This window comes from Brassica napus, chromosome C4 (genome assembly GCF_020379485.1).
Source record: "Brassica napus cultivar Da-Ae chromosome C4, Da-Ae, whole genome shotgun sequence".
NCBI lineage: Eukaryota > Viridiplantae > Streptophyta > Magnoliopsida > Brassicales > Brassicaceae > Brassica > Brassica napus.
Genome location: NC_063447.1, coordinates 51004742 through 51017092, shown reverse-complemented (window position 1 = coordinate 51017092; position 12351 = coordinate 51004742). Strand labels below are relative to the sequence as shown.

The window sequence follows — 12351 nt, the reverse complement described above, 5'->3', positions numbered from 1 at the left end:
GGATTTCCGACAATTTTTTTCCGTCATGATTTGCGTGTTTTCTTGTAGCGTTGTATGATTTGTAACTCATATTTAGTTACTGGACTCTAAGAAAGTAAACGCTATTTGGAGATGTTTAAAAGACCCTTCTGTCAGTATGAATGTTGCATTATTATTACGTCCGTATGTGAATGTTTTAACTTTTAACTTTTACCCGAGATTCATGGATCTTGCTTCCAAACGATCCGACATAATCAAAGAAGTTTCAATACAGTGAAATGTCTCTGCTTTGACCATCTTCTGATTTCCAAAGAAGAACGTTTTCGTTGGAGAAAGAAAGAAGTTTCAATATGCAAAAATATAAAGTAGTTACTAGTACAACAAGTCTTTTTTACCCACAAAGGAGTAAAAGTACAGAAAACAAAGATAAATAAACTCAAAGAGAAGACAAAGTCGAGTTACCAAAGATTCATAAAACATCTAAAACCCCCATGCGTACCATCAAATCAACTACGTAATAACTTAAACGCAGACGAACAAATAAACATACCTATGAAAAACAAAACTCTTTTCAAAAAAATCATTCTTTAACCCTTCAGCTCTTGTTTCCTGACATAGCATTTTTGAACCAGATCAAGATTCAGAATCTCAATCTTTAGTTTCGTTACGTTCACTTTCCCTCACTTCCAAAAGCTTCCCAGCTTCTTCATCACTCGCCTGAACCTTCTTCTGAGCATCTTTGGCTTTCAACGCCTTCAACTTGCAATGATTGTAATACCCAACACCCAAAAACGCAAGTCCGTACCCAAAAAGATTCAACGGCGTGACCGTATCCTTAATCACAGACCACGAGAAAGCGATCAATAGCCAGTCCTTAACCACACCAGCGACATTCATAGTCAACGCAGAAGTCTTCCCAACGAGGAGAAACACAGCAAGGTTCAACGCAAACGCGCAGACCGAGTTTGTCCCAAAAACGACCAAATCGAAACGGAAACTCGAAGCCTCTCTCAGAACCGGAAGCTCCACAAAGATCCAAGGCACGGACAGAAAAACAAAACAGCAAGGAGCGACGTAATAAAGAGAAGTGATGGGGTTGAGATTGATCCCTTTGGAAGTAAGCAAGATCTGAATCAGAACCAACCTCGTGGCTTCGAAAGCAACGGCTCCAAGCTGAAGCACGACGCCCCAGACATCGAACTTCGCCTCTCCGTAAGCTGCGATCGCGACACCGAAGGAGATGGAGAGCATGTTGGTCATGGTCCGGGACTTGAACGCTTCCTTCTTCAGCAAGACTCCGATGGAGTAGACGGCGACGGGCATGAGGGCCTTGAGCATCTGGATGAAGGAGACGGAGAGGTAGATGTAGGCGGAGTTGGAGAGCCAGAGGGAGAGCGAGTAGAGCGCGCCGATGGGGACGACGGATCTGAGGTAGGTGTCGCGTGACATGGAGACGGGGTCGACGATCTTGAAGAGTTTGATGAGGATGATGGCTAGGGAGGAGCAGAAGGCCATGTGGATCATGGTGAGTGTGATTGGGTAAGGCCAGTTGTAAAGCTTCTTGTCGAGGATGTATTTGTTGTAGACTATGACGGTGAAGCTGAGGAAGATCCAGATTGCCACGTAGGTGTAGGAGAGGAGGATCTTTTTTATCACTCCGTCGCTTAGTGCACGACCTTTCCCCATTGTGGTGGTGGTGGTGGTGCGCAGGATAAGCAGAGAGGTGCGCAGGATAGCCGAGCGTCTTCTCCTCTCTCTGTTTTTCTCAATGTGAATGGGGTTTTAAGGTAGAAAGGGAGGGCTTACGTGACTGTGCTATGCTACGTGGCGAAAGGGTGCTTGGCTATTTGACGATTGGCTTACTGGTGGGACCTGCAAGTAAAAAAAATTAGAGAAATTAGGCTATAATAACTCAATAAATGTCCACGACACTGTTGAACTTTCTTAATCCCCATTTGACCCCTATTAATCTATGACTCTAAATGGGAGCATACATGATATTGTGTCAGATGAAATAATGACTCTACGATCGTACTCTACGTATACATATGGTGAGAGAATTATTTCATTTTTTATTAGAATTTTGTAGCAGGTGAAGAATCCATTGGTTGGAGAATTACCACTTTTTGTAGAGAGAACAATTTCATAGAGCCATCGTCACGATATTTGATTTCTTCCTATACCTTTAATGATAAATATCTAGACTACGATGACCTATGGCGGTGATCGATTCTGCTGCAACTGCTCGTGCCCAGTTCTCCTACCTCCTCTGTCGCATGGAAATCTCCTAAGCTCCTTGTTGTTAGGTATCTAAATTTCAGTTCTCCTTTAATAATTGTGTCTAACCTTCCTTCACAATCGAAACTTTTTCAAATTCCAAATCATAATTGTAGCTCTAATCAGAGGTCACACGAGTCGCTGCATCCGAATAAAATGGCCAGATCTCGTGGGTGTCCTGCATGAGTTGAACGGTGAGAGTCCACTACCGATCTTCCTCTCCTACAGCGCCGTCTTCGTCTCAGTTTTTTATCACTTGATGTTAGATGCATTATCTTAGTCATTTGGTTTGACTTTTATGTTAGCCTAAATTATATTAGTTATCTGATGACAAGATTTGTTAGATGTTAGGTTCTGTTGTTAAATCATATGTAGTTACATTGTTAATGGTCGCTTAGCATGGTGTTAGGTGCTACAACCGATGTATATCTAGTTACATTCTTTTATGGTCGCTTAGCATGGTGTTAGGCACTACAACCGATGTTAGATGTAAAATGCATTGTTAGAGGTTATTATATGGTATTGCCGGCTTACTGTTAGCCCTCATGAGATTCTATTGAGTACATGGAGTATGTGTTAAATTTTTGAACTTGTCCAAGCGAACAATATTTACATTATGTTGGAACAACAATCAGATTAACATAAAAAATTATGTTACTTGTTAAACCAAAAAGATAGATAATATAATTGATATATTATCTATCTTTTGGCTTAAAGGTTAATGGTTTTGTTAAATGTGAGTGATTGACCAATGTTTATCTTATATATGAAGAGTTTTTGTTAGATGATACTTGGTTTGTTACATGTTACAAATTAAGTTACCATTAACTGATAAAAGTTTGGTTAAAATATACAGATGATATTTCTAATACCGATAAACAATACAGATTAGTGTCAGCTAACAAAATGTTTTACCGCTAAATCATAGTGTTATACTTTGGTTTTGCAACTCCAGCGGACTTAGTATTGCATCAAGAAGCATATGTTCTTAATCATTTGTTAGATTGTTCGTGCATCTTTTGAACAAGCGAGTTGCTAAAGAGAATGTTGCGCTTGAGCCCTTTCACATGTTGTTAATTAAACGACCTTAAGTTCCACCAAAATGCGATGAAGTACAAAAAGATAAAAAGAAGATGCTTTGAAAGAAAAATACAGACCATTTATCTAACACCGACAAACATCACATATTTGTTTTTGCTAAGCTATGGTGTTATATATCATCTAAAATATTATGCATCCGATAACTACAATGTTAACCGTTATAGTATATTTTATATATAACACAATATATTAGTTGCTACATTAAAACTTATCAATTTCATAAAAGTAAAATACGAAGGTGGATATTACGATTTAATCTTCCAAATCTGTCTCTTTCTTTTTCAACACAAATCCTTTTTACCAGTTTGTGCTCCATAGCCTCCATAAACATCATCGCTTTTCTCTTTTTCTTTTTTGAATCTCAAATTACATATGAAAAATAGAAGGAGAATCGTTAGTCGACCGAAGAGTATATATATATATATATAAATTGATTAAACAATAAAAATTGATCCTTTGTGAAAAATATCAATACGCAAAGGAGAAAGGAGTAGAAAAAAATGTGTTGATGAAGAGTTAAGAAAGAGGAAGAAGATGATTGTGATGTTTTACTGCAATGAAAAAGTAATATATTAAAGGCATAAAAATATGGTTTAGAATCAGTGTGCTGGCACACCTAGAGATGAATAGAGACATATGTCAAATCTAATGAAATCGTAGACAGAAAGGTATTATGGGAACAATACTGCCAAAATTCTACAGTGAATTGGAGTTTTATGGCTCTTAGGACATTTATGGCTCATAAAAAGTATATACAGCCAATTATCTCAAAAAATTATTACCAGTTTTCTTTTTAGACAATTACAAAATATGTAAATAATAGAATAAGAGTGAATAGAGCCAAGTGCATTAAAGCAGTGAATTGTGAATTTTGGGTTAAATTTCCATTGCTCGTATCCAAGACCAAGTTATCATGATTTAATTGTCTCTTATTTAAAAAAAAAATAGCTGGGAAAAAAATTCTAACTAATGTCCAATCTTGGTCTTAATAATATTATTAGTTATTATTTTCTTATAAACCAACTACTCAGCCATTTATAAAAATAAGCGATGATGCATTATTGATGTACTTTGATTAAACTGTATTTTATTTACATTTTTTCCTGAAACATGACTATAGTTTTATCCGAAGTCTTTCAGTTTCCAACTTTACTAAACATCGTAATGAATGAAAAGTTGTAAACTCCTTTGATTTTACGTTGCCTTAAAGCAGTGTTTTTAAAACCGGACCGAAAGCTGAACCGGAAATATTTTGGATCACGGTTCAATATTGTTCGACCGGGTCTAACCTGGTTTAATAATATGATTTAATATTTTTTTAATATGTAAATATAAAAATAATATTAGTAAACATGATGCATAGTTAAAATATAAATCAATTTTGAACATAAAATATTATAAATATAAATTAGTTTCTTGTTTATATGGATGATTTATAGATTTTCGATAGTTTTAGTGGTTTTTGTTAGTTTAATAACTTTGAAATATAATCCGGCTATGTGGCCGGTTCATGGTCGAACCAATTACTAGACTAATCCGGTTATATAACCGGTTCACGGTCGAACCCGGTCTAACCATCGGGTCGGTCCGGTTTTAAAAACACTGACTTAAAGTGATTAGTTATTACTAATCGCTTAAGCTATTAGTATGACTAAATTAATGGAAAATTGTAACCAAGAAATGCGAAGTAAATAAAAGTGGGTGAAAAACGGTGAAACAAAAAGTTAACGTTTAGATAAAGAGCACGTGAATCTCACGCATCGCGACAGTTTCGCTGCGTTCTTGTTACGTTGTATCATTGGTGCAACTGTAGTTCTCGTAACGTTTGGTGACTTTTAAGAAAATGAACTTCGGGTCGAACCAAAGTTCGTTGACTTGTAAAAAAGAATTTTGTCTTTCGCTGACCTAATAGCATACTACTAGACGGATTATTCTTAGGTTTCGTTATTCAAATTCGATATATTTAAAAAAAGAAAACAAAATATTATCAAGTTATATTATATTTTTAAAATAAAAAAAAGTAAAAAATATAGTAGTTACAGAAAAAAGAATTAAAAAACAATATTTTTAACATCGTCAGCAAAACACTAAACCCTAAATCCTAATTCCTAAACCCTAAACCTTTGGGTAAACCCTAAACCTTTAGGTAAACCGTAAACCCTTAGATAAATTCTAAACTCTAAATTAAAAAACACTAACACCCTAAACCCTAAACCCTAAATCCTAAACCCTAAACCCTTGAGTGTTTTAGTGTTTAGTGATTTTGATTTAGAGTTTAGGATTTATCATAGAGTTTAGGGTTTACCCAAAAGTTTAGGGTTTAGGATTTAGGGTTTAGGGATTAGGATTCAGGATTTAATGTTTTGCTGACAACGTTAAAAATATTTTTTTTTAATTACTCCTATTTTTTTATTTTTTTATTTTTACCTTTTAATTTTAAAAACATAATATAATTTGACAATATTTTATTCTCTTTTTTAAAAGATATCAAATATGAAATAACACATTCCTATTGGTTGGTGAACCTATCTAAAGGTTCACCCTAGGGGGTGAATCCAAGAATAAGTCCTACTAGACAGGTGTCATAAATTAATTAATTTATTTGGAATTAAATATTATTAAAATATTTGTAATATTTAGTATGATATCTTAAGCATATATTATTTTATGAAAACTGTTATATGTAAAACTGTTCAATAAATGAAGATTATCAGACTTTTAATTAAAACATAGGTTGAATTTGGTTTTAAAATCCCAGATATATTAAAAGGGACAAATAATTAGATTAAATTTTTAAGTTAAGCCCAGAAAATGAAATAAACTGAATTAAAATCCAACAGAAAAGTTAAAATGAAATTTGGGCTTTCAGCTCGATTCAAAAAAATAAAGTGTTAAGGTGCAGAGAGTACATCGAACTCAAGTTATGGGGCGTGAGAGGTGCTTTTAACCGATTCAGCTACTTTTGACAATTACTTCTAGGCTAGGGGTGTCAAAATGAGTTAAAATTAATGAGTTGATCCAAACCAAACCAGTACATGGTTTTAGTAAGTTAACAATTTGGAAGTTAACGGATAAATACTCCCTCTGTTTTTAAAAGATGCATATTCTAGACTTTTCACATATATTAAGAAAACTCATTAAATATGCATTGTTTTTTGTGAATAACAATTTTTCATAATTTTTGGCCAATAGAAATTCAATAAACACCATTAATTTTTTTGAAACTTACAATTTTTCATAAAATCATACATTGAAAAAGTAAAAAATGTATCTTTTTGAAACAAATTCTTTTTCCAGAACATATATCTTTTAGGAACGGAAAGAGTAGTTTTTATGGGTTAACGAGTTTAGTGAGTTCTAGCCCACAAATGAAATATAAATTATTTATGGGGTGTCAGCTGACACCCATACCCTACTAGGTTGAGACCTGCTTAAAGTGCAGGGTGAAACAATATGCAAAATACTTCGATGGCTGATTAAAATAATAGTCGTATGTGTTCTATCTTTGTTACGAAATTAAAAACTGAGCAATGAGAAGAAATAGTTGGGCCAACTACAAAGATGCTTTAAATTCCCAATTTATGGATCATAACACTCGCGATTTTAGAACTAATTGAGCAGGCCTATGACAATAAAATGATGGACTCAAAACTATAATTACAATAACTTTTTTTTGTTGTTCCTCACTCCTATCATTGAACATAACGACCTGGGAAGTCTCCTCGCCGCTAATGGCCGAAGCACTTGCTATGCGTGAAGCCCTCGCCTCGGCTCAGCAAAGTCTTCTCTCCAAAGTCTGGTTCCGATCCGACTCCCAAGGGCACATCAGAGCTATCAACTCGAAGACCTATCCGGTGGAGCTTTATGGAGTTCTATCAGATATCGAGTTCATATCCTCGCAATTCTCCTTTATTTTATTTACTTTTGTTCCTAGAGCTCAAAACAAGTTGGCTGATTCCTTGGTAAAGAACGCCTTACATGCTGCTACTCTGTACTAAGACCTTCTTCAAAGATTAATCGATTTGGTGTTAAAAAAAAAAAAAAAAAAAAACCGACCTGGGATTAGATTTTATTTGTTATCTGAAACTTGTTAATTAAAATATATTAAATCAACATGAAGAGAATAGCGGTTTCGATTACAAACCGATCCGAACAAAATTACCTAAGTTAAGAGATTAGATTTTGAAACTTAAACATGGGATTAGGTTTTGCTAAACGAAATTCGATAAGTTCCTTCTTCAGGGGAAGTAATGATTCATTCGATCATGATTCTTCGTTGATCCTTTATCAATTATATATAAATTATTTTTACATATTATATATTATTTACATATTATGAAATAATAAATATATATTGAATAATTAAACTTCAGTAACTATTCCGTATATAATTAAATTGGTGCGAACACATACATAAATTTTATTAATCCAAATAAACATAATTAAATTTAAATAATATTAACATAGATATATAGTATATTTTTAATATTTATATCTATTAAATAATGTTTTCTACTCATATTATTTTTTGATTTTTTGTATCTTTTTATAACAAAAATTTTAAATCACTTATAACAAAATTTTTATTGTGGAATGTTTAATAGTTGTACTAATTTATAATTTTTAAAAAAAATTCAATATAGAGTTTAAAATTAAAATATTATGTTATCAATATGTGTTCAAAGCTTTTATCAAAAAAATTGTTCAAAGCAAATTTTAAAATTAAAATATTTATGTATTTTTATCTGATACACAATTTAATTTAAACGATAATATATATATATATATATATATGTTAAACTTAATATTTATTAAATGAGACTTCTTACTTATATAATTTTATAATCATTTGTAATTTGTCATAACAAAAAAAAATAAACTATGGATCACAAAAATTTCAATGTAAGAATTTTAACAGTTTTAGTAATTTATAGTCGTTTTTTTAAAATTCAAAATATAACATATACATAAAAATCTAAAATTTTATTTTATGATTAATGTAATTGTTTAATTTATTTTAATAAGTTCAAATTAAAAAAATGATAGAGGATATACTAATTTTTATCAAATCTTTATTATTTAAAATCATTAATTGTCATATATACTTTAGCCACATTAGGTAATTTCGTAATTTTTATTTAAAGAAATAATAAATATCATTAATAATTAATTTATGGTTTGTTTAATAAAAAGTTTATTATATAATTAGATGGACCAACATATTTCTCTACAGATTCTAAAAAACATTGTGGTGATGACACATGGCTAATTCAAATATTTTTTTTTAAACATACTTTTATTTGAAAAGACGGTTACATAGTAGGCTATGACTGAAGTCATTTCACCCAAAAAAAAGATGGTTACACATGACTATCTCAAATGTTGTAATGATTCTCTTTTAATATATAGGGGACAAAATTGATTTTATTTATTTTTAATCTTTTATATATTAAAGCAAATGTCACTTCACCAATTATATTCTGACATTTGACAAAATTTACAAAGAAATTAAAAATAAAAACAACTTGAATTTTTTTTGGTCGTCTCCTATTTTATGCAATCCTTAACTACCTTAAATTCCTTATTTTCTCTGATTTTTAATACTACGTTAGTTACATTTTTTATCAAACTATTTTCTTCATCTCCCTATATAATCTGTAAACGTAGGGCTTTCTTCTCTATGTTTTATCTATAACTAAAAAGTTTTTAATTTGTGATTGAATTATCCAAAACAGGAGCATCAGGTTATAAAAGGAAGAAGTAAGTGATTCATTTTGTTATTATAAGGGTAAGATCGCAAATATGAGCAATTCGTTAATGTTCAAAAAAACAAAAAGAGCAATTTGTTCCATGTTTTCTTGCAATAGAAATCTCCTAACGCATAATATCCCCTAGACTATATTTGCGAAGTGATTTTGCCACATGTCTTTTCTACAATCAATTTCACAAAACAAATATGACATGACTACTGAAATTGATGACATGTCTTATAGCTTAATATGACATGGACAATTGCATTTAATGTTAATTTATATTTTTGGTAAACTTTTTAAAATATGGTAATAACTCATATATTACATTTAATATCAATTTATATTTTTGGAAATTCTTGTAGAATATGGAAATAACTCATAAATCATCATTAAAATAAATGTATTCAAATAAGGCATTATAAATTTAGAAATATAATTTAATTATATATTTTTAAATTATACAATTTTATTACTAAAATTTTCAAAAATGTATACAATTTTTTTAGAAAATTATAAAAATTTAATCGTAAAATCATTATTTTCTTATATATCTAAAATTTTTATAAATATTGTTTAATTTTATTTTTTGGTAATTATGCAAATTTTACAAATTTATTTAATATCTTTAATTAAAATAAATAGATAGAAAATCTATCTAAGATTACAATTTCAAATATATACATGGATATTCTTAAATATAATTTTATGTTTAATTAAATCAAATTTATATTAAAATATTGATACTAAAAAGAAAATTTACAATATTAATAAAATTTTATTTTAAAATATAATTTATATTTATCTGTTAAAAATATTTTAAATTTTTTTACTGCACATGATGCAGGAAGACACCTAGTAAATCTATAGAGGAAAATATGAAAGAAAAGGTTGATAAAAACAGAAACAAATGCAGAAGAAGCTCTTTTGATAAAAGGTAAACGAGTTTCTATTATTTCACTAGAAAAGGATCATATTGTTAAAAGTGTTTTCCTACTGTACACTAGGTTTTACATCAGTAGATAGATTGAAAACATCCTCAACATACGAGATGGTGAGAAATTTAATACTTTTCTCCATAGTTTAGTCTTCCAGATATTCAAAAATAAAATTGGTTTAAATACGTTTGACGTTTGTAAGAGCAAGATCAACATGAAACATTGAAGATGACATAATCAATGCTGCCATGGGATGATGGGAGACGTTACCAAAGGTATATGTTATTACTGTAGTTTTTTCAAAAATTTATTCGTAGAGACACTTTATGAATTTCCAATTACACTCAGGGAGACATTGAACTTACTCCACACATTTTGTGTTCTAAAGACACTAACACCACTAAACTAGACCAAATTTCATTTTCACATTTCTCTTCTCTTCTAGATCATTACGAAACCTGACAAGTTCATCTTCTTTCCTAATTCAATTATGCTTTCTCAAATGCTCAAACCCTAATACTTAAGAGTTCAAAAAAATCAAGAGAGGATAAATGGGTGTGATGATGAGACCATAGCTTGTAATGAAATCGGTCGTGGATGAGCTCCAGATCTGCCACAGGTGAGCTCGGGGAACCTGCGGTAGAGTTTCAGGGTGGTGAGCTCGGGATCCGCCGTGGCTGAGCTCGGGATTCGCCGTGGCTGCGCTCGGGTATCTGCGGTGGAGTTTTTGAGAGTGGATAAGATCGGGATTCAGCGACTGTTTCACCGCCTCTAGAACCCTTAAAAACTCACGGGACATTTCAAATCCACCATGAGATAACCTCTTTCCAGATTTCGTTGGAACTAGTCAACTAGATCCGAGCGTCGGTGATGAGTTCTTTGATTCGTTGGAGGAAACATGGCAACGATCAAAAGTTTGATAGGTTTGATTAACAAAAATTCATAGGACTTGTACTGTCCTCGAAGATCATGATGGTGAAGGAATATCGCTTTGAGAAAGTGTTGTGGGGAGAGACTTTCTGCCTCGTGCACTACAAGAAAACATCAAGGATTCTGAGGGAAAATATCGTCGGAATTTCGTCGGAATATCGTTATTCCGACGACATACCGACGAAACACGTCGTCGGAAATAATTCCTCGGAATTTCTTTTTTCCTCGGAAATCCCTCGGAATTTTCCGACGGAATTCCGAGGAAATAAATTTCCGAGGAAATTCCGAGGATCACTAGTTTGTCGGAAATGTCCTCGGAATATACCGAGGGAGAACTTCGTCGGTATAATTCCTCGGAAGTTCATCGATCGATGCGTGTTTGGACATATATACATCGATCGATAGGAGTATACCGACGGACCTTTTCCTCGGTTTATTCCGAGGAACTTTTCCCTCGGTATATTCCGAAGGACCAGTTCCTCGGAATTGTCCAAGGGACAGCTCCCTCGGAATTTTCCGAGGGAGCTGTCCCTCGGAATATACCGAGGGAAAAGTTCCTCGGAATAAACAGAGGAACCTGTCCCTCGGTATAGCTCGAACGTTTTTTAAAAAATGCATCGATCGATGCTTTTTTGTTCAAAAACGCATCGATCGATCAAGTGAAAAATATAATTAATTTCCTCGGAATGTAAAAAATATTAATTTTTTTTAAAAAATAAAATTTCTGAAATTTAAATTCGAAAATATGAAATTAAAAGTAAAATTGAAATCATATTAATTAATATTCAAAGTTTCACAAATAAAAATAAAACATTCCGAGTTTGTGGAAAAAAAAAAAACTACGGGTCTGGCACGTCCGGGAACACCTCGTTCGGGTACATACTCTGCATCATCTCCATCATTTGTTGGTTCAGCCTCCTCTGTGCCTCATAGCCCGCCTGTTGAGCCGCCATCTGGGTCTCTAACAAAGATATACGATCATCTTTGTCCTTCAACTGGGCCGTAAGTACTTCTGGATCAACAAATGGCGTGGTGCAGAAGAAGGGGGAACCGACCGGGTGCGACGACCCAAACCGACCAAACGTCCATTCTTCTTTGGAACCGACTGAATAGAAAAAAGCCAAATTTAGAAATTTAAACCAAGAAATAAATGAATTGAACTTTTAAAAACAAAGAACTTACGGATTCAACGATTTCGTTGATTCGAAACTGGGACAAGTTGGTCGAAGCCGTCGAAGCGTCATCCTCGGTTTGAAGTTGAGACACTTCGTCTACCACCTGAGTTTGGACCAGGTCGACCACGTCCCTCACAAGACCGTCATCAATCTGGCCGGTCTTCTTGTTGGTATACGCCCTCCTCATTAGGGCGAGATCAT

General features: G+C 32.8%; 1 protein-coding gene across 1 annotated transcript; it reads right to left on the bottom strand.

Moving 5' to 3' along the window:
* Nucleotides 1-421: 421 nt before the first annotated feature.
* On the bottom strand, nt 422-1788 carry LOC106371452 (probable sugar phosphate/phosphate translocator At2g25520). Its single transcript, XM_013811523.3, has one exon. It carries the CDS (start codon nt 1663-1665, stop codon nt 628-630), a length of 1038 nt encoding a protein of 345 aa, XP_013666977.2. The 5' UTR covers nt 1666-1788; the 3' UTR covers nt 422-627.
* Nucleotides 1789-12351: the final 10563 nt, after the last annotated feature.